Here is a 20,376-nt window from a genome sequence, read left to right on the forward strand (position 1 = left end):
TGGATATATATTTTAACCGGTTTTAAAAAAACCAATTTTTTAATTTGGTTTGGTTTGGTTTTTAATTTGGTTTGGATCAATTGGACATTTTGCACATCTCTACATAGAATTGTTATAATAATTAAACTAAAGTGAATAAACTATTAAGTGATAAACATACAAGTACGATAAATGAAGTACAGAGAATATTGAAATGATCTTCAATTGTTGAATGTAAGGAATTGTTAGGTATATCATGCAAATAAAATAAAGTTGGGAGAAATCAAATTTTCAAGACACCGCTAATTACATCAATTGATTAGGTAAGTGTAAATCTAATAGGAATCTTTTTGTATTATGCAATGTTGATTAATTAAATAATTATATATTTTTATAGACACCAATAATATAATTAATTTTATCTTAATTCTATCAGTCAAAAGATAAACAAATATGACAATTGAAATGACATACAAGATTCACGTGAAAAATCTAATAGAGAAAAACCACGGAAAAGGTCAAAGAATATTTTTATTAAGTGGAAGAAATTACAATCTCTAAGGCATAAGGAGAGAATAAATCACTTTCTCTTATATCGGAGAACACACCTCACTTAAAATAATACTGGAAATACACTTGGTGTTTTTCTCTCGATTGTGATGCTAAGAGAACACTCTTGAACTTGAAGGATTTTGGGATGCTAAAACAATTTTGCAAGCACCCTGTTTATAGGCATTGGGTGTTGCAAACTTTGGACCATATTTTTTCCATTCCACAACTTGCAAAACGTGAAAATAATGTGACAGCCTCTATTTCAATAGTAAGCCACCATCCACCAAAAGTGGCTTTAACTATATCACTATTTATGTCATGAACTTCAAATACACTTTTGAATTCCATATGTAGCTACAAACTCTTAAACACAAGTTACAAACACAGAAGATTAATGACTACAACAATTTAACTATTTGATTGGGATGGTTTAGGAACCTATCGACGGTTTAGGGCACGAGATATAAAAGAAAGGAGTGGTAGAGAATTTGGAAGGAAATTTTTGTCTTAAGTACACACAAGTAATTATGTTTGTGTCGACCGTATATTTCCAATTAATAATCCTAATAAAAAGTTCGATTGATTATACTAATCAATCAACAATTATCCTCAATCACTATCACTTCTTACAACTGAATAGTAATAAAATTGACAAGCTAAGATAATCGTACTAATTACTAATCAAATTTGACCCTTATACTTCTTTTATGACTTAACTTCTGTAGTCTTCATTATTTGTTTAATGTGGTCATTACAACCATCGAGTAAAGGTGTTACCAACACTAATGCTGGATTTTCATTAAGATGAAAGTAAAATGGATTTCCTGGGTTTGTCAAAAAATCTGGTAAAGCAGCAACCATTTTTCTAGAACAAGAAAATGGAAGAAAAGAGGAGAAAGAAGATGGCTAATGCAAACTTTCGATGCAGCAGAATAGAGGTAGTTACCAGAGCTTTTGCTGTGATACCATCTTGTGAAACTAAACTTTCATTGAATTAGAAAATATTGTGATAATACAGTATGATAATGCAGAAAAAGGAAAAGAGATTTCAAGTCAAGAATCAAGCGAGCGTGGAATGTAGTTCTTATGCACGTGATAATTTTTTATGTAACTATTTTTTGTTCTATCTATTTTTAGTTAGAGTTTATGTTACTTCAGTTTATCAGTTCTTGCTGATGTGGAAGGTTCACCTGCACTCTTTGTATCTTTATATAAGTGTGTAGCTGCACTTTTGTACTTACTTTTGTATTGCAATATTTTCTAATTCAATGAAAGTTCAGTTTCACAAGATGGTATCAGAGCGAAAGCTCTGTAACCACCTTTATTCTGCTGCATCAAAAGTTTGCATAAGCCATCTTCTTTCTCCTATTTTTTTTCATTTGTTTTCATTTTCTTGTTCTTGAAAAAAGGTTGCTGCTTTACCAGATTCTTGATAAACCTATGAAATCCATTTTACCTTCATCCTAATGAAAATTCAAACAATGAAGAAAATAATTCAAGTTCACAAAGTATTGCACTATCTCACGAGCAATACGACACCATTCAGAATTTGCTACAGCAGTCAAGAGCTAGCACTGAAGCAACACTTTCCACCAATCTTGTTCACGCTACTGCTACATTAAACGTAGATGTGAATCAATGCTCAGGTAATATCTCTGAAAGGTGGATCTTGGACAATGGAGCCACAAACCATATAAGCTTCCTTCGTTCAAGTTTTTTCTCACTTCAGAAAATCTCACATATTTTTATTACCCTACTAAATGGTTCTAAAGTTATAGCAAATCATTCAGGGATAATCACTCGTACACCTAAAACTAATTTTGCGTAATGTTCTTTATGTTCCATAATTTAGAGTGAATTTAATCTCTGTTATAAAGCTTTTAGAGACCAACCGTATCATCTAACCTTCTATGCCCTTAACAGAATCATACGCTGAAGACGATTGGTACAACTAAGGCATATGGAGGATTATATTCACTGGACATACATATTCATCAATCAAGCTGTAGTTCTCAAAATAAATCAGAATGTAAACCATTTCTTTCTAAATGTAATTTCATTCAATGTGCCAAAGATGATTATGTATTATGGCACTTACGTTTAGGTCACATTTCAAATACTTATTTGAAACATATGTCTGTAAAGTTTCTTTTCATTCCTTTTAAACAAATATCTCCATGTGATGTTTGCCAATTATCAAGGAAACACAAATTGCCTTTCCCGCTAAGCAACACTAACTCTGATTGCTTATTTGCTCTTTTGCATGCTGATGTTTGGGGACCGTATGCCATTCCTTCGATCCACGGCCATCTGTATTTCCTTACTTTGGTGGATAATTACTCTCGTTTCACTTAGGCTATACCCATGAAAAATAAGTCTGAAACAAAGGCTCATATTTAGCATTTTGTAGCTTACACAGAAAACCAATTTGATACCACACTTCAAACTCTCATAATCGATAATGGGACTGAGTTCTCTATGTCTGAATTCCTTCTTACAAAGGGAATCATCCACCAAAGCACTTGTGTTGAAACACCCCAGCAAAATGGGGTAGTAGAAAGAAAACATCAACATATATTAAATGTTGCCAGGGCCTTACGTTTCCAAGCCAACCTTCTCAAACCTCTTTGGTCCTATGCTATACTCCACTCTATACATCTCATAAATTGTCTCTCTACTCCTACCCTTAACAACAAAACCCCATATGAAATGCTCTATAAGAAATCACCCAACTTGTCTCACCTCAAAGTGTTCAGATGCCTTTGTTATGCAACCACCCTGACTTCCCAACGTCATAAATTCTCTCAAAGGGCACCCAAGGTAGCTTTTCTTGGTTACCAAGAAGGAACCAAAGGATATATTTTACATGACCTCACTACCAGACACTTAAATGTCTCTCGAAATGTTATTTTCTTTGAAAACCAGTTTCCTTTCATGACTGTTACACCACCATCTATTCCTATTTATGTTTATGTTTATGCAGATATCAACTCATATCTTGATGATAACTATATTCCTCACCAAATTATACCACATAATCCTAATGTTGCTTTATCTCCTAATGTTCCAAACACAAACATACTTGCCCCTCCTTCTCCTAGACGCTTAACTCGTTTGTATCAACCACCAAGTTACCTTTGATATTTCCACTGCAGCCTATCTGTTGCCAAAGCTACCAATCCGTGTTTAGGTATGACAACTTCCCATAATCCTCCTCGTTATCCATTATCAGATGTACTCACCTATGATATCTGTTTTCCATAATATACTACTTTATGTTTAAATGCTAGCTTTCTTGAAGAACCCAAGTCATATAAACAAGTAGTTCAATCAGAAGAATGATAGAAAGCTATGAATCTTGAATTACAAGCCCTTGTTATGAATCTTTGTACTAACTTTTGTATCATAATATTTTCTAATTCAATGAAAGTTCAGTTTCACAATACACCTCCTTGTTATGGTTTGCATTAGTTACTTAAGTTCACCTCTTGTGCTTTCCTCGTCCTCTGATCAATTTGACCTTGCTGCAAATGCTTCTCATGGAACCTTTTCAAAGGATCTTGTTGTTTTTGCTCAATTTTGAAATTTATTTTTGTCCAAATCATTATCGGATTCACTATTGGATTGATGTTGCTTGATGGGCTTCAAACCCAATTCCAAATGAATACCCTTCCCATGAAATTAATTTTGTTCTCAAGATTGAATGAGAAATATTGTCATTTCTGTAAATATTTGAAGTTTCAATTGAGTGGGTTGAAAATTTATTAAGGATCCATTATATTCCTTATCACTTTAATTTTTATGTCCTTATTATCTTTTTTCACAATTAGATAATTCTCAAATTTACTACTCCAACATATAATTATACTTGCGAGTCTCACATATTTTTAGGTCATTAATGTCATCAATTTTCTCTTTCTTCTAACCACGATGAAATTAGAAAAAACTATTATACTCTTCACCCTACACCAAGGTTTTCTCTCTCTCTCTTTTTTCCTCTCCCCCACTTTTTAAGAATTATTTGAGTTATGCTCATTAACCGTTGGTGGTTCATAAATGTATCCCACGGAGGGTAAAATATATCAATATAGGGGTGTTCATAGTAGCAATAGTGAAGACCAAAGCGCTATTGAAGCTTCCCACGATGCTATACATCAAAGGGGAAGTGTGTGTGAATGGCTAAGGTGACTCCACATTTGTGCAGAGTGACAACTCTTGAGTTGAATGGAGAAGAAGATGCCCTTCTATAGGAGAATAGAGTATTTAGAGTGGTGAAGTCCCTCTCAAGCGTGACAGAGAGAAAGTGGAAAATTGTCACCTAGTTAGCCCAGCCTTTGAGGCTAAGCATGCTGAATTCACTGACAGTGTATAGAGACAGCAGTGCAGGTGTAACATCCTCGTCTCGAGCCGGTTCAATTAACATACATATGATACAAACAGAAACAGCAAAAGACTTAACTTACGAAAATACAAGTTAACTTTTTTTTTTTTTCATTAATCTTAATTCACATGACATATCACATTGCATACTTCTTCTAATTTAATTCTTATTGGACGGAGACGAAAATCGGACAGAGTAACCTCTGTAAATCGGACAACTGAGGATTTGCAAATCCCACTCTCAAGGTATCCTGATAGACAATTTCTACAGTATATACTTTCAAACATACCAGATATCCATATAGGATCATATACCCATCCATGAGCGCATGCATAACTTGGCTCTGTGCCACTATGTCTAACAGCATGCAATCCAACACTTAAACATAAACTGAATACTACATCATCATATCAACATGCCTGAATACTCAAATGTACATGCATCCAACTGAAAGACATGTACAAAACATATACAGGCCATATACAAAATAAAGGATCAGACATCATGATCACCAAATGAATAGAACACTATACAACAGTACATGTTCTCCAAAAATAACATTTATAATAAATAGTAGCCTCCGGCTACCCAGAACTCCATATCCTCATATTAGTACCTCTAGCCACGGGTAGTGTCCTTGTCCCATGAGGGCTCTTCAATTAACTGTGTTCCTGAAATCATATCCCCAAACGGGGTTAGAGACGAATCTCTAGTAAGCTCCAGGTTTATAGAGAACTCTCCATACCCTAGGCTCACTTCCTGCATGACAGTCAGATACATAATATTCAAAACATCATATAAGCAAATATCATAGCTGAACATATCTCATATAACATATCATGTAATCCAATATCATAACTAAACCAAGCATATACACAAATCTTATCAGAGACGTACGCAGTCATTCCCAAGGGATGACCCCAAGCGGAAATCAACGCACGTAACAAATATCTTTTACAAAAATCATCAGAACGAAACATGTTATCTCAGAGACGTACGCAATCATTCCCAAGGGATGACCCCAAGCGGAAATCAACGTACGTAACAAATATCCTTTACAAAACATTACAATAATCAAATCAGAACAAAATAAATCATATTAGAGATGTACATAGTAATTCTCAAGGAATGACCCCAAACGGAAATCAACGTACGTGTTCCCAAGGGAGGACCCCAAGCGGAACCAGAACATATCAGAGGCATATGCAGTCATTCCCAAGGGAGGACCCAAAGCGGAAATCAACGCACGTGTTCCCAAGGCAGGACCCCAAGCGGAACCATAACATATCAGAGGCGTACACAGTTATTCCCAAGGGAGGACCCCAAGCGGAAATCCACGCACGTGTTCCCAAGGGAGGACGCCAAGCGGAACCAGAACATATCAGAGGCGTACACAGTCATTCCCAAGGGAGGACCCCAAGCGGAAATCAACGCACGTGTTCCAAAGAGAGGACCCCAAGCAGAACCAGAACATATCAGAGGCGTACACAGTCATTCCCAAGGGAGGACCCCAAGCGGAAATCAACGCACGTGTTCCAAAGAGAGGACCCCAAGCAGAACCAAAACATATCAGAGGCGTACACCGTCAATCTCAGGGGAACACAAGAAGACATCAGTGTACCATACAATCCATGGCCAAAGATCAATACAGAAATCATATCAGAACAAGTCATATAACAAATGTGTACACAGTCAATCCCATAGGAGGACCCCAAGTGGGAATCAATGTACGTGTTCCCAAGAGTGGACCCTAAGCGGAACTCAACAAAACATATCATATTAACACATATCAAAGTAAACACATCAGAACAAGACATATCATATAGCTCTATATGAATGCATCTATATCTTCTATATCATATATCTTATACATATCATACAACCTAACCACAGTCCGTACACTATGGCGGAACACAAAGTAGGAGCGAACCCCATAAACATAGAGCTTACCTCTTGGAGCTTTACAATTTGCTTACTTGAAGAACAAGCTACTTGTCTTGCTCCACGAGAATCCAAACGTTCACAATCCCTAGGCACACCTAGAGAAGGAATTCACACAAATATCAATAAAATGGTTCAAAGTCAAGTAGTTAACCAGACACACCATTTATTGATTTTATCTTTTACTTATCAAATATTTCTTAACTATTCATACATACGGTACTGTTCATCTCTACAGTACTATTCACGTATACGGTACTATTCATATACGTCACTATTCAAAAATACTGTATCTCAAATTTTTCTGAATACATTTTCCCCGTTAAAATCCTCATCTAAACACTTTTCTCATCATGAGCTAAGCCTCAATCAAGCTCTAACATGCTCAATCAAGCCAAACTTTAAAAATGAAAACCTAAATCAATCCTTCTCAAAACTCAAAGGAAACTAGGATTTCTTGACACAGACTTACCTAGAATCACCCAATGAGTGGATTCTCAACCTCAAACGAGATCAAAACGCCTTCTTGGACCTTCAATCAACAAAGGGGCGCCACTTTCCCTTCCATTTTTCTCTCAATACAAGGCTTTTTGATAGATTATGGATTAGGGGTTGTGTTTGTCTCTAATTCTAAGCAAATTTGGTTTTTACCTCACTTGATCTCATAAAGAAATGGAGAAGTTGGAATTTAAGCTCTCCAACAATGGCTACGGACGACGCACGGAGAAGAAGAGGAACGAGGCACGCGCGTGAGAAAAAAATAAGGAAATGAGGTTTCTGTTTGCAAACTTAAAGTATTGAAGTTAGTTTAATTGGGTAAAATCTTATCTATCTACGCACTTCCATTCACCACCAAACTTTGCACACTAGTCCATAATATTTTTATGGTAATATTTATAATTTTACTTTTTACTTTTGAGTAACTTTATTTACCAGCATTTTTATTCCTTAACTGTCATTTTAACTCCTTTTTCACCAAATGTGACTTTATTTCTTTTTCTTTATAATTATCCTTCCATATTAAATTCATAATAAAATGTGAGGGTCATTATAGCAGGGGGAGAAAATGAATCCTATGTTGATGAAGATGTCTTATAGAAAATTCTAGATGTGAGCATTTGATATTAAACTCAATGGATTGGGTCTAAAAAGGGATGCTATTAACAACTCATTTGTTATATATAAAACTATTTATATAGAAGAATAATTAATAAGTAAAAAAATTAAATGTATCGGTGATATACATTTTAGATGCGTGCAATATTCTAGTGCGCATTTGAGGATTTCTCACTATTACGGAAGACACAGAGAACAAGTAATTTTTTTTTTAGAATAAATAGAGATAATTCATATAATTGATAGAAGAGAGAAAAAAAAAAAAAGACAGCGAGAGAGAGAATTTAATGATAATTTTAGTTTTATTATATTTGAAAGAGTGAGGACAGAGATATGAACGTTCCTGCATAACTCTTTATTTTTATTTTAATTCTATAACATTTAAAATCATATTGTTGTATCAAATTTAAAAATAAAAAGATAATAAAGATAGGAAGATAAAAGTAATTGACAATATAAACTGTTCTTTTATCAAATGAAAATGCCTCGAAACAAAAAGTTCAAATAAAAAAATAAAAAAATATTAATATTACTACAATTTCGCTCCTTGATTCCTCTGTTTTCTCGTGGCGCTTTTTACCTAGCGCCATGGCTTCTCGAATCGCATCACATTCTTAGTCATAACAGCGAAAACAACACTGAAATTTCAAAACCTTAGCACGCCACCGCCAATGGCGACGAGACGATCCGCACAGCTCCTCAAGCAACTCTTCGCCTCGCGCTCCCGCCTCAACCCGACCCGATCGGTCACCTACATGCCCCGACCCGGCGACGGAACCCCCCGTGCGGTGACCCTGATCCCCGGCGACGGAATCGGGCCACTGGTGACGGGCGCCGTGGAGCAGGTGATGGAGGCGATGCACGCGCCGCTGTACTTCGAGAAGTACGATGTGCATGGGGACATGAAGGCGGTGCCTACGGAGGTGATCGAATCGATCAAGAAGAACAAGGTGTGCTTGAAGGGAGGTTTGGCCACACCCATGGGTGGTGGTGTGAGCTCGCTTAACATGCAGCTGAGGAAGGAGCTTGATCTCTACGCATCGCTCGTTAACTGCTTCAACCTCCCTGGCTTGCCCACGCGCCACGAAAACGTTGACATCGTCGTCATCAGGGAGAACACCGAGGGCGAGTACTCTGGCCTCGAACACGAGGTCGTTCCCGGCGTCGTCGAAAGCCTCAAGGTATCATGTGAATCCAAAGATGCTATTGATTATTGACGCGTAGAATTGTTAGAATTTGCGGAGTTTCTATTTCTGATGACTAGGTTTTGAATTGCTGAATTGAGTAGTCAATGATTTGTGAGTATTAAAATAATTGGAATACTGCTCAACTTTAAAAAAAAGAAAAGAATAGTTGGATTGCTGGTTTTCTTGTTATTATAGCTTTGTTTTGGCATTTGGCTCAATCTGTGATTTTTTGGTTGAATTACTTATATTTTAATTCGCATGCGTTTAGAAAATGTAAGATGAAATGGAGAGAACTGATATAGAGTTGCTTGTAATTTGTTGTGAAAATTCTTGATGTTTTATTTGTACTTTATGGATAGCAGATCACTCAAAATATACTTTGGATGTGAGGAATTTTCTGACATGTTTTGTGACGGGAATTCTTGGTGGATTTTTTTATTATTTATAAACTAATTAGGAGATTTGGGGGTTTTATTGAGATGATTTTGAGTGCCAGGTTTAGCACTGATGATTTCAAAAGCAATAATAGAGAATGCTATTTGGCTATGAGACAGGTTTGTTTAAAAAACAGGTGACCTTAGCTCCTTAGATAAAAACCCCATAATGCATCCATCCAATGGCGGTTTTTATGTATCACTTATGGCTTTAACGTTTCTACAGTGAATATAGATAAGTTATCTACATTTACTACCGTCGTTTTGGGTTGAAAAATTAAAAAGTTATAATGAGAAAGACTATTATAACCCTGAAATAAATTATTATTACAAAATATCTTGATTTTAGCCTTAAAACGACGTTGTTTTAAGCTCAATGTAGAATGTAGATAATTTATCTATATTAACTGCAGAAAAAACGAACCCCTTATTCATGTTTATGGCAGATAAATGTCTGATATAAATGATAACAAAAAGACAAAAAAGGAGTGCAGTAATTTAATTAATTGAGAACGACTGCTATTTTTTTGTATATTTGTTTTTGTTCTTTGTATGAGTTGTGTTCATGCTACCCCACTGTTGATGCTTTTTCAAGTTCATACCCTAAATATTGCTAATTGTGAACGTGATCCAGATATTTCCTGATTTCTAGGGGATTTTTCTTTAGATTTTTTCTTGTAATCTTCAAATGTATATCTCCCAAGAAGTTAGCACCTTGACGTTGTGAAGTATGGGCTTTTTGTTTGCAACTCATACTAATATTTTGCTAGGTAATAACAAAGTTCTGTTCAGAGCGCATTGCTAAATATGCTTTCGAGTATGCCTACCTAAATAACAGAAAGAAGGTGACTGCCGTGCACAAAGCAAATATTATGAAACTTGCAGATGGTTTATTCTTGGAATCTTGTCGAGAGGTTGCCACACAGTATCCTGGAATCAAGTATAATGAAATTATTGTAGATAACTGTTGCATGCAGCTTGTTGCAAAGCCTGAGCAGTTTGATGTTATGGTATGTAAATTTACAATTTGATCCTGATTCCAAATTATTTATCTGCTTTTGGTTAATATATTTATGGAGTTATTATGGGGGATCAGCACTTGTTTATTTTCAATATTTTTTTAATTTAGTGCTATCAGTTTATAGGTGAGACTAGCAACTCCTTAATTATATTGTGACCCATTGTGTTTTCATCTTTTCTTTTCATTTCTTTGGCGAATTAGTGCTATGGGGTTTGCCTTTTGTTTGATTGGTTAACCTGTGGAAGGGAAATAATGAGTAGCTGACAGAAAAGACTGAAAAATTATAACCAAAGTTAAGATGCATAATGAGTCTTTTTCCATTTTTGCTAGGCTTTTCACTGTTGGTTCAATCAAAAAGTTATTTTAAGGCAAATAAAAAAGCATTGGGAAAAAGTAATGAAACAGCATATCATTAGGACATTGCCTTGGAAACAGTGATAGCATCCTAAAATTGTTAACATAGTTTCCTAGTTGAATCTAACTATGTGAGGGGATTAGTATGATAAATTAGTTATCAATTTTTATGATTTTTGAAATTTGAAGAAGATGGATGTTTTATTTAATTGTTGGGTGAAATGTAATTGGAGGAGGGGTTTAAAACAGCCATTTTCTGCCAGCTGGAAATAAATATTTACTTACCTCCCTTATCCCTATGGGGAAGGATAAAGAATTAATTCGTAATAATCAATGAAGGATGACTCACTTGACTTCGAGGGGTATGTAGATGTACTGTATGGAATATTAAAAAAAAGGGTAGCCTAGTGCTATAAAGTTTCTGCTATGCGCAAGGTCCTGGGAAGGGTCCATAGTAGGCACTTAAATTAAATTTGTAAGAGACTGATCACATGAATTGAACCTGTGACCTCTGCGTCACATGGCAGCAACACCAATTGTTGTGCCAAGGTTCCTTTTTATTGTATGGAATATGGAAGGGACACATATTGGTGCATGTGCAAGTGAGAAACATTGCAGGTGGTTGCTGATTGACCTGATGTTTCTTTCTTGCAACTAACTAGTCTTTGTCCCATTCAATTTGCTTTTGCTTTTCAATCCAAAAGAAGTGTTTTGAAGTTCATGAGCACTATTTCCACTTGCTAGGTAACCCCCAATCTGTATGGAAATCTTGTTGCAAATACAGCAGCAGGTATTGCTGGAGGCACTGGTGTCATGCCGGGAGGTATGGTTATTAGTTACTAATCTATTGAAACTCTATAGCGCTCATTTGATTATGTTAAATATTGTCTTACTTCCACATTGTCTTTGCCGTTGCGAAATGTGCGTGTGTGACTAATGTTCTGAACTGTCGAGTCTAGGTTCAGAGCTTAATTTTTGTTTCTGGGAAACATTTTTATGCGTTGAAAACACCGCAAATAAAAGTGTCTAATTAACATAGTGATTGTACATTCACTGAAAAGAAAAAATTAGAGGTTGTATAAAATTCAAACTGGAAGATCATTTGTATACTTCAACATCAGGTTGCAGTATTGGAGGCAAGAGCAACCACTATGGGATAAGTGAGTTGTCAAATTGCGTTTCCCTGTCCCCCCATTTCTTTGGTGGGACCTGGTGGCGAGGGAGGGAGGGTGGAATTTATGGAAGGGCGTCTGGAATTCTGGATAAAAGTGATTATGGAGAGCAATCATACTTTATCCTTAAGTGAGCTTGAATATTTCAAACCCTGGATGCCATGCTTTTGCAGGTAATGTTGGGGCTGACCACGCTGTGTTTGAACAAGGTGCTTCAGCAGGAAATGTTGGTAATGAAAAAGTAGTGGAACAACAGAAAGCCAACCCAGTTGCACTCCTCCTTTCGTCGGCCATGATGCTTAGACATCTCCAGTTTCCTGCATTTGCTGACCGATTGGAAACTGCTGTGGAACAAGTCATTCTAGAGGGGAAACACCGGACAAAGGACCTTGGAGGGACAAGTACCACCCAAGAGGTTGTTGATGCAGTAATAGATGCTTTAGATTGATGAATTTATTTGCTGATCTCCCAAGTGAAGTCAGCCCGTATATTCTTTGCTAACTGATTTTAGCAACAGAGTTTTTGCACCTTTTAAATGTGAAATTGCCAATTTTTGGTCCTGAATAATGTTTATTCAGCACATAAAATGAGAAAATGATGTAATAAAAAATTATTTACAGAGTATGGTAACTGTTGCCTGTTTACCACTCCGTTTTAAGCACTGTAATTTTATATATGCTCTTAATTCTTAAAGCTATTATTGTTTAGCATAAATTACATATCATATTTTGTTGAAATTTCAGCAAACTTATCCATGAGTATTTCTTTTTTTAAAAAAATATTATTAATTGTTAAATGCTTTATATATATATATATATATATATATATATATATATATATTATGATAAACATATTTTAAAGATAAATAATTTTATTTGTTTTTCTTCACAAAATTTAGTTTTTTTAACAAAATTAAAAGAGATATAAATTGGAAAATATTATAAAAAATATTATTTATACATGTATTTATTCCATTTTTATAAATAAAGTGTATTATATATTATTAATTGTTATTGTGCCAAAATCAAGCCTAAACATAAACTTCCTCCTCTGCTCAGCTACTTCTGCTCCTTCCTTTATGCCCTTGTTATAGAGACATACTTCACACGAAATAGATTCAATCATCTACCTTCACAACAGTTCAACTACCGTATCTAATATGTGTGAAATACTAGATTCAAGTCACCTGTCCAAATCATGTAATCAGAAATGTATAGTACTGAACTTAAAGATTTTGTATTAGTACTTCTCTTTCTTTTTTTTTCTTTTTTTTGAAAACAAGTACTTATCTTTCTTTTTTGTAATGAAAAGGGAAATGAGCAGAGTCTAAACTTATTTAGGCATGTAGGGAACAGAATCAATACAATTCTGAATCGGGCATGGATGAACTGTGAGGATTGACCAGTGATGATTCCGCACTTCGCTACTTTTTTTTTTGGTGAGTGGATTGTTCTGTACCATCTGCTTGCTGATTGAATCTCCACCGCTTACTCTAATATGTGATGTGTGAAGCATGACCGTTGGATCTCCTTTGCTGGATGCAACTGATGTGTTGTATGAAACATGATCGTTGGGTCTCCTTTTCTTGCCCACATACTGTGATCTATTTGCAATCTCATCCTACAGCAACTTCTACAAGTCATTAAGCAATCTGTATTGAATCGAATCCTTAACCCTGGATTCTAAAAAAAAACTCCAGATAATTGTGTTTGTGAAATTTTGTTAACCATGAGCTGAAAGTTCTTAGGTGTCTTTTTGTTTTATGTTATTTTTTTTAAGGCTTTAATGTTTTTTTAAAAAAGTGAAAATAATGAAATTTTATTTTTATCATCTCCTTCACAAAGAAACAATGTCAAAAAAAAAAAAAAAACCAAATACAAAATACCGCCTCAAATTCCTCTGTCCTGTGTATGTACATAACATAACAGTAGATACTTAGTTCGAATTAGATTTTTTTTTATTTTTGTGTGTGTTAATTGGCTTGTTTATGTCTACTCTCTTATTTAGCATGCTTCATGGTTTTTCCTAATATTAGCTTCCATCAGAATAATTACTTAAAACTAAATTCTTGGTAAGATCATCCTTTCATTTTATTATTATTATTATATTTTTTTTTGGTACACTTCATTTTATTATTTTTTAGGTTACACCATAATGAGAAGAAAAAAAAGCCCAGCTGGATCAGAAAAGCCCAATAGATAAAAGAATCGGTCATATCAGGCTATCCTGATATAACTTATTATGAAAATAAAGACATTGTTGACAAGAAGCACAAAGCAATTTGAGATTCTGGGCATAGCTGATGGCCTACCAAAACATTATTGGAATACAAAGATATTTTCTCCATGATTCAAAATCTGCATTGCTTTCTTGGGTGTGGAATATGGGTTAGTCAGTCAGCAATATCCCAATAACCAAAAAGATAAAGGGGGTGGGCTATGAGAAAATAAATTCAAATTGCTCAAACATTGGGTTCAAGAAAAGGGCCATTACTCTTTTTTTTTTGGTTGCTTTTGCATTGACAATGGTGTTTATGCTATGCTATTTATAAGAAGATGGCAACATTAAATAATAAATAGTTTTGTAAACAACTAACAAGAAAGGATAGTAAGAGCTTTATGTTACATTCACTTCTATCTTTAGATTATCAGAACACTACTTGATCTATATTATATAGCAAAAACAAAGGATAAAATTCTTCCATTTTACAGATCCTATTCATATTTCTGCGATGTCCAATTTGGGCCACCATCTTCAGTAGCCAAGATTGTACCATTGTTTTGTCTTTGCACTTCTGTAATGCGGTTATTCCAAAACTACAAGCATTGTGCACAATAAAAACAATGTTTAAGCATTTAATAGAAAATAAGCAGAATAGAATAAATAAAAGAATCAGCTTCCTTTTATCAACCTACCTTAAATTTGTGGATGTCTGGTTGCAAGAACCACCATGGACCATTTTTTGATAATAATCTGAAAAACCAAGCCAAAAGTTATATATTGGGACTAAACACTAGTGCAATAGTTCATTATTTATTAACTTCACAATTACCAGCTACTGACAAATACATTTAGATGGCATTGTTGACACTCACCTTATAATTCCAGCCACTGTCCGAAGGCCCATGAAAAGAGTTAAACCATACCAAATTCCTTGTAGACCAATAATGGGAGGAGCAAAAAGCAAAAATGTTGAAGAGATTGCACCAACCAGCATCTGTTTTCCATTTATACAAATATCAGGATATACCAAATCAACTAATCTGGGTTTAATGTCAAAATGTTATAAACTTTGCCACTGACCATAGAACAAGCAGCATATGAGAAGTCTGAAATTCCATAATGTAGGCCATCAAAGATATAAGCCAAAGCACTGATAGGCTGGCTTGCACTGACAAACTGTGGAAGTTTTATATAAGGCCTTGTAAGCAGTGTAATATATATATATAGGGGAGTTTAACAATGGTTTCAAGTATTCTTACCAGTAGGCCAGATTTGACAATGGCTAGGACCTCAGTGTCCGTGGTGAAAAGAGTTGCTAGAGAACCAAAAGAGGCACTCAATATGATAGCTAACATAGCTCCAGTGAATAGCCCTGTCTGGGAAACATATGTGCCAATTAGAGTAGAGGCAAGTGACAGAATTTAATATAGCAAGCAGGACGGTCACCTTTAAAGCGAAGTAAGTTACTTCTTTCACAGTATTGTAGTCACCCTTCGCCAAGAAACTTGCAACAAGAGCCTGATAAGTAATAAAGCTCCAATGATCAATAAATGAAGGCTGTAGAAGTACTGGCAATATGCATCTAGGAGGAGCTTGGGAAACACACACTTGACCAAATAAAGGCTGGGAACACTATGAAGGCAGGTACTTAATCACTAATGTAATATATTTTCCTCATATAAAATTATTGAAGTAGGGGTGTTATAATCATAAAAAGTGAACTACATATAACTTTGGGCAAATCTCAGTGCACCAAGCTCCTCAACTTTAATAGGGTAGGGGCGAGGGTTCATTGTACGCAACATTATCTTTACATTTTTGCGAAAAAGCTGTTTCCATACTTAAACTTGTGACCTTCCAAGCCATAAAGGATCAGCCTTAGCACTGCTCCGAGGCTCACCTTCTAAACTACGTAGTAACTGTATGGGGAAAAAATGATGTCCAACTACTAACTAATTTACCTGACCAGCTGCTCCCTGTGCATCTGCAAGGAGGGATACAGACAACCATACTTGTAAGCATATCTGATGTGCTGCTGTGGCTAAGGGTCCAAGACGAGCAGCCATTGATGTGCTCAAAGTAATGGTCATCACAGCTGCTAAAGTTCTCCCAAGAAGGAATCCACCTGTGCAGAAAATTCGAATTGATAAAATATTTTAGTCTAAGATGCTCAAAGATACCAAGACTACAAAGAAAAAAATGGATATAGTTACTAAAAATAATGCTTGGTGATTGATACACATAAGCATCGAGCACATCAGTGGCAGAATCAAGTTTGGATGTACTAAACACAAGGTAGGTGATGTGTGTGTATGTGCATGTGGGTAGCTAGGAAGTAATTATTCTTGGTTATTAACTCAGCAGTTACATAGTAACTGACACTGACTAGGCAAAGGGATATGCTGCTCATATAAGGGTATCTACTAAAGCAACACTATCATGATGTCCACCAATGGCCTTACAAGTGTAGTGTAACAACTAAATTCATGCCAAGTCAGAAGGAGCAGATACTCACCAGATCTTAAGTATCCACCAAAGCGTAGACTTTTAATATTGGGAATTGACAGTATAGTCTTCTTATGGAGACTCCAGATCATTAAAATTGTGACAATGTACCTTAAATATTTAGACACAGTTTATTAACATCCATTGCGATGTTGGAAACATGTAATAGGAAGAAGAGACGTGTGGAGAGCTCATACTGAGACATAACAGTGGATAGGGCAGCACCAATCACACCCAAGCGAAAAGTATGTATGAGTATAGGAAATAAGAACACTGCTGCCAAATTGCCAAAACCTGCAGAACATTAATTTACTTCAGCATTAATCCAATGTGATGTGAATATAGCATTTACATTATCAAACTTTACTTAATGATAGTGTCAGAAAGTTAAATGAAACACTTGCCTAAGCATAGTACAGGAGTCCTAGTATCCTTAAACCCCCGGAATATTCCTTGGACAGCCAGAGAAACAACAACTGCTGGAGCACCAATGGCTCTGAGTGATAAAAACTGTTCTGCTGGAATGCGCATAGGTGAGGCCTATGCAAGAAAATGTTCTTAAAAAACCATATACCAAGTAATGGAAATGAATTAAACATGAAACAATAAAGGTAAGAAAAATCATTGTACTTAATTTATGAATTTAGAGGTTGTGAAAAAGGGGTACTATGTCAGATTCATTGCTTTAATGTCAACATTGGCTCACTAGGATAGAAACAATAGTATGTTGGCAATGTAGATTTTAACTCACTGTTGATACTCCCACCACGTTGAGAAAGAGGCCAGACCCAAAGTACATAGCCAAAGCCTCAAGTATACCAATTCCTGTTGCTAATATTAAGGCAGTAGAAACTGAAGGCAGCAACTTTCTCTCAGCAGTATCATGAGGACTGTCATATATTTCAGTCACATTTCTTTTACCTGTACAGGAATAATATTAGAATTGGAGAGCACTCTCATATCATATGAAGGATTCCACATGATTTGATTCGGGATTCAGTGGAAACCCCATTCCCATTGGAAGCTAACTGGTTATTTCACCTGAAGTGGATCTATTGATTGTATTTGCTGCAATGTCTTCTGCCACAAACGAAGTTGCCACACTAAGGAGAGGAATGTTGAAAACCTTTGATACGATGTTGAAAATTGACATGGAAACACCCGCAGATGCTAACTCCAGCACTCCTATTCAAATAGTAAAGAAAAAAAGTTGATTCAGTGGCAAGAAAATTCATCCATACCATAACATCAAGTGGATTAAAGTAAAGAAATCAGCATAAAATAGAAGTCCATAGCATGAAACTTTTCAAAACCATTCATCCTAGAGGTCAATAACTTCTAAATACTTATAAGTTACAGCCTAAAAAAATAAGTAGGGGAAGCTCTTCTATATTCTTAAGACAATATGGGTTAATGAAGGATTGGAACCAAAAAACTTACCCAATCTTCCAATATAAGCAGTCTCCATCAATTGTGCCAAAGGCTCAATTGCTTGTCCAACAATTGCAGGTAAAGAAAGCATTATAAGCTCGGTTTTCACACTTGGAAGTTGAGGTTGAGGCTGACTATCCAAAGGAACCCCATTAAACTCGCTGTGAATAGTAAAAGAAGGCAGAAATTACAATAATTAGCACAAGATTCAATATACCTCATTAGCATTCAAGAATAAAAGGACTAGTTATGAAAGGAAAATGTGTGTTGATTTGTGGATAGAGGGTCATAAGAGTGCCAAATCGTACAACATTTTCTTGCTAAGCAAGCTCCCATTTTCTGATGCAATATCATCCTCCACATCAGAATGACTCAACCCAACATCACATACCGGTTGATCACTAACCAAACCACAATGCCTTACAAAATTGTCAAAGGGTACTCCTCCTCTTTTTTCAACCATGCCAAGGGAATCCCAAAGCCTTCCTTTTGTTGATGCTTTGTACCTGAAATTCTCAACCACATTGGCTATCGGTCTTTTACCAATCCCTTCAATACTAACTCCATAAACAAGTGAACCAACAAGTTGAACAGCCGTCATATTTAAGTGATGATATTTCTTCTTCTGAGGATTTCAGCAATAGACCTTAACCCCCTGCAAGTTTTTTTTTTAAAAAGAAGAACAAGTATCAGTGTTGTTTTGTTTAAAGGAGAAAGAGTGCTAGAAGATGAAAAACAATATCATTTTGGTTCATGAGAAAACAGAGGAAATGAAATCTTTTACTCAAATGAACTCAAATTCTCAATTTTCAGCACTAATGGCATTGTGGAAGAGTACATGGACATAGTAAGAACCTTTATTTGCTTGGCTTCAAAGTTCAAATCCAAATATCATGAATTTGATCTATTTTTTTTTTTTTTTTTTGTATGCACTATGCAGCTAGTGAGAGAGGAGACCAGAAACTCCTTTTCTTTTGCATTTCTTTTCCACCACTTCTCTTTCCAGCAAGCAATTACTGTAATGTCAGTGAAATTTTAGCACTTGAGAAGCAATGAGAAACAGAACAATAGTCTCTGTGTTCTTCAATGCTTGCCTTTTATTTAAGGGAAAACATTTTCTCACGTGAAAGATTGTTTTTTCTTATTATTGACTTTTCAATTTTTGTTCAATATTTTTATTTCTTCTCTATTTTTTTAATAGATATAAGCCCCGTATAAAATATGTCAATAACATAAGAAAATTTTCTCTAGAGAAAAGCGAAACCCTTTGTTTATAGGAGAAAAAGGTAACAGATAAATTTTTTAAATATTTTTTAAAGAAAAAAATCAATACTAACTTTATTAAGGAAAATTCAGTTCACGTTATTAAATGAAACTGCATCAGATTTCGTCTAATTATTAATCAAAGTATTAAAATAAAATTATCAAAATAGCTTTCCTATTTTTGTATGATGATTTTAGTGCTTATACATTAATAAACTAATAATAACCACTCAGTAAGCCATGAACGTTAGTTTGTTTGATGAATTAGTTGTCTAATCAAGCCACTTTTTTTATGTGCATAATGACAATATGATAATCTTAATTATGTTAGATTACAATAATACCGACAAAAATATAGGGAACCCAGATCATAAAATTGGGATTAGTGGGGTGTCTATCACGTGACATTACGGGAAACGACCACGTGGGAACAAGCCACGTTTCAAAGTTACATTATTGTACTCTTAAATATTACCCGTATGGCCCATTGAAAAAATAATGATTGAGAGTGTGTTCATAAGTCACGACCCCATTTGTACATATCTAACTAGGTGAAATATGAAATGAAAAAAATGATATAAATGTTTTTAATATTTTATTTATGGGTTTGGTGTTTGTCATTTTAAATGACATAAGTTATGTTATTTAAAGAGAAAGATAGACACAAGGAATGAAAATTATGGAAGAGAAAGTGAGTGGTTTTTTTATTTATTTAAATTTTAAATAAAAAAATATTTTCTTGTGTCTATCTCTCTCTTAAAATGACATAACTTTATGTCATTTAAAATGACAAATATTTTTTCCTTTATTATTTTTA

General features: G+C 35.1%; 1 protein-coding gene and 1 pseudogene across 2 annotated transcripts; one reads left to right on the forward strand and one right to left on the reverse strand.

Annotated features, from left to right (window-relative positions):
- The first annotated feature begins 8,529 nt into the window (after positions 1 to 8,529).
- LOC133291760 (isocitrate dehydrogenase [NAD] regulatory subunit 1, mitochondrial) lies at positions 8,530 to 12,855 on the forward strand. Of its 2 annotated transcripts, none has more exons than XM_061490081.1 (4): positions 8,530 to 9,150; positions 10,361 to 10,600; positions 11,710 to 11,788; positions 12,311 to 12,855. In XM_061490081.1, exons 1-4 carry the CDS (start codon positions 8,641 to 8,643, stop codon positions 12,583 to 12,585), a joined length of 1,104 nt encoding a protein of 367 aa, XP_061346065.1. In that variant the 5' UTR covers positions 8,530 to 8,640; the 3' UTR covers positions 12,586 to 12,855. The 2 variants fall into 2 exon arrangements, with proteins under 2 accessions (XP_061346065.1, XP_061346066.1); XM_061490082.1 differs by having other exon boundaries at positions 10,373 to 10,600.
- Positions 12,856 to 14,838: 1,983 nt separating this feature from the next.
- On the reverse strand, positions 14,839 to 18,399 carry LOC133291791 (protein DETOXIFICATION 45, chloroplastic-like; annotated as a pseudogene).
- Positions 18,400 to 20,376: the final 1,977 nt, after the last annotated feature.

The sequence above is a fragment of the Gastrolobium bilobum genome, unplaced genomic scaffold (assembly GCF_033153095.1).
Source record: "Gastrolobium bilobum isolate Gb01-03AN ecotype WA unplaced genomic scaffold, APGP_CSIRO_Gbil_v1 utg1885, whole genome shotgun sequence".
Taxonomy (NCBI): Eukaryota; Viridiplantae; Streptophyta; class Magnoliopsida; order Fabales; family Fabaceae; genus Gastrolobium; species Gastrolobium bilobum.

What these genes read in the sequence shown, in the direction of transcription:
- LOC133291760 (XM_061490081.1), top strand. Translation starts at nt 8,641, where the DNA reads ATGGCGACGAGACGATCCGCACAGCTCCTCAAGCAACTCTTCGCCTCG. An exon ending in CTGAGCAGTTTGATGTTATG is followed by an intron (nt 10,601 to 11,709) that starts GTATGTAAATTT and finishes TCCACTTGCTAG; the next exon opens with GTAACCCCCAATCTGTATGG. An exon ending in CACTGGTGTCATGCCGGGAG is followed by an intron (nt 11,789 to 12,310) that starts GTATGGTTATTA and finishes ATGCTTTTGCAG; the next exon opens with GTAATGTTGGGGCTGACCAC.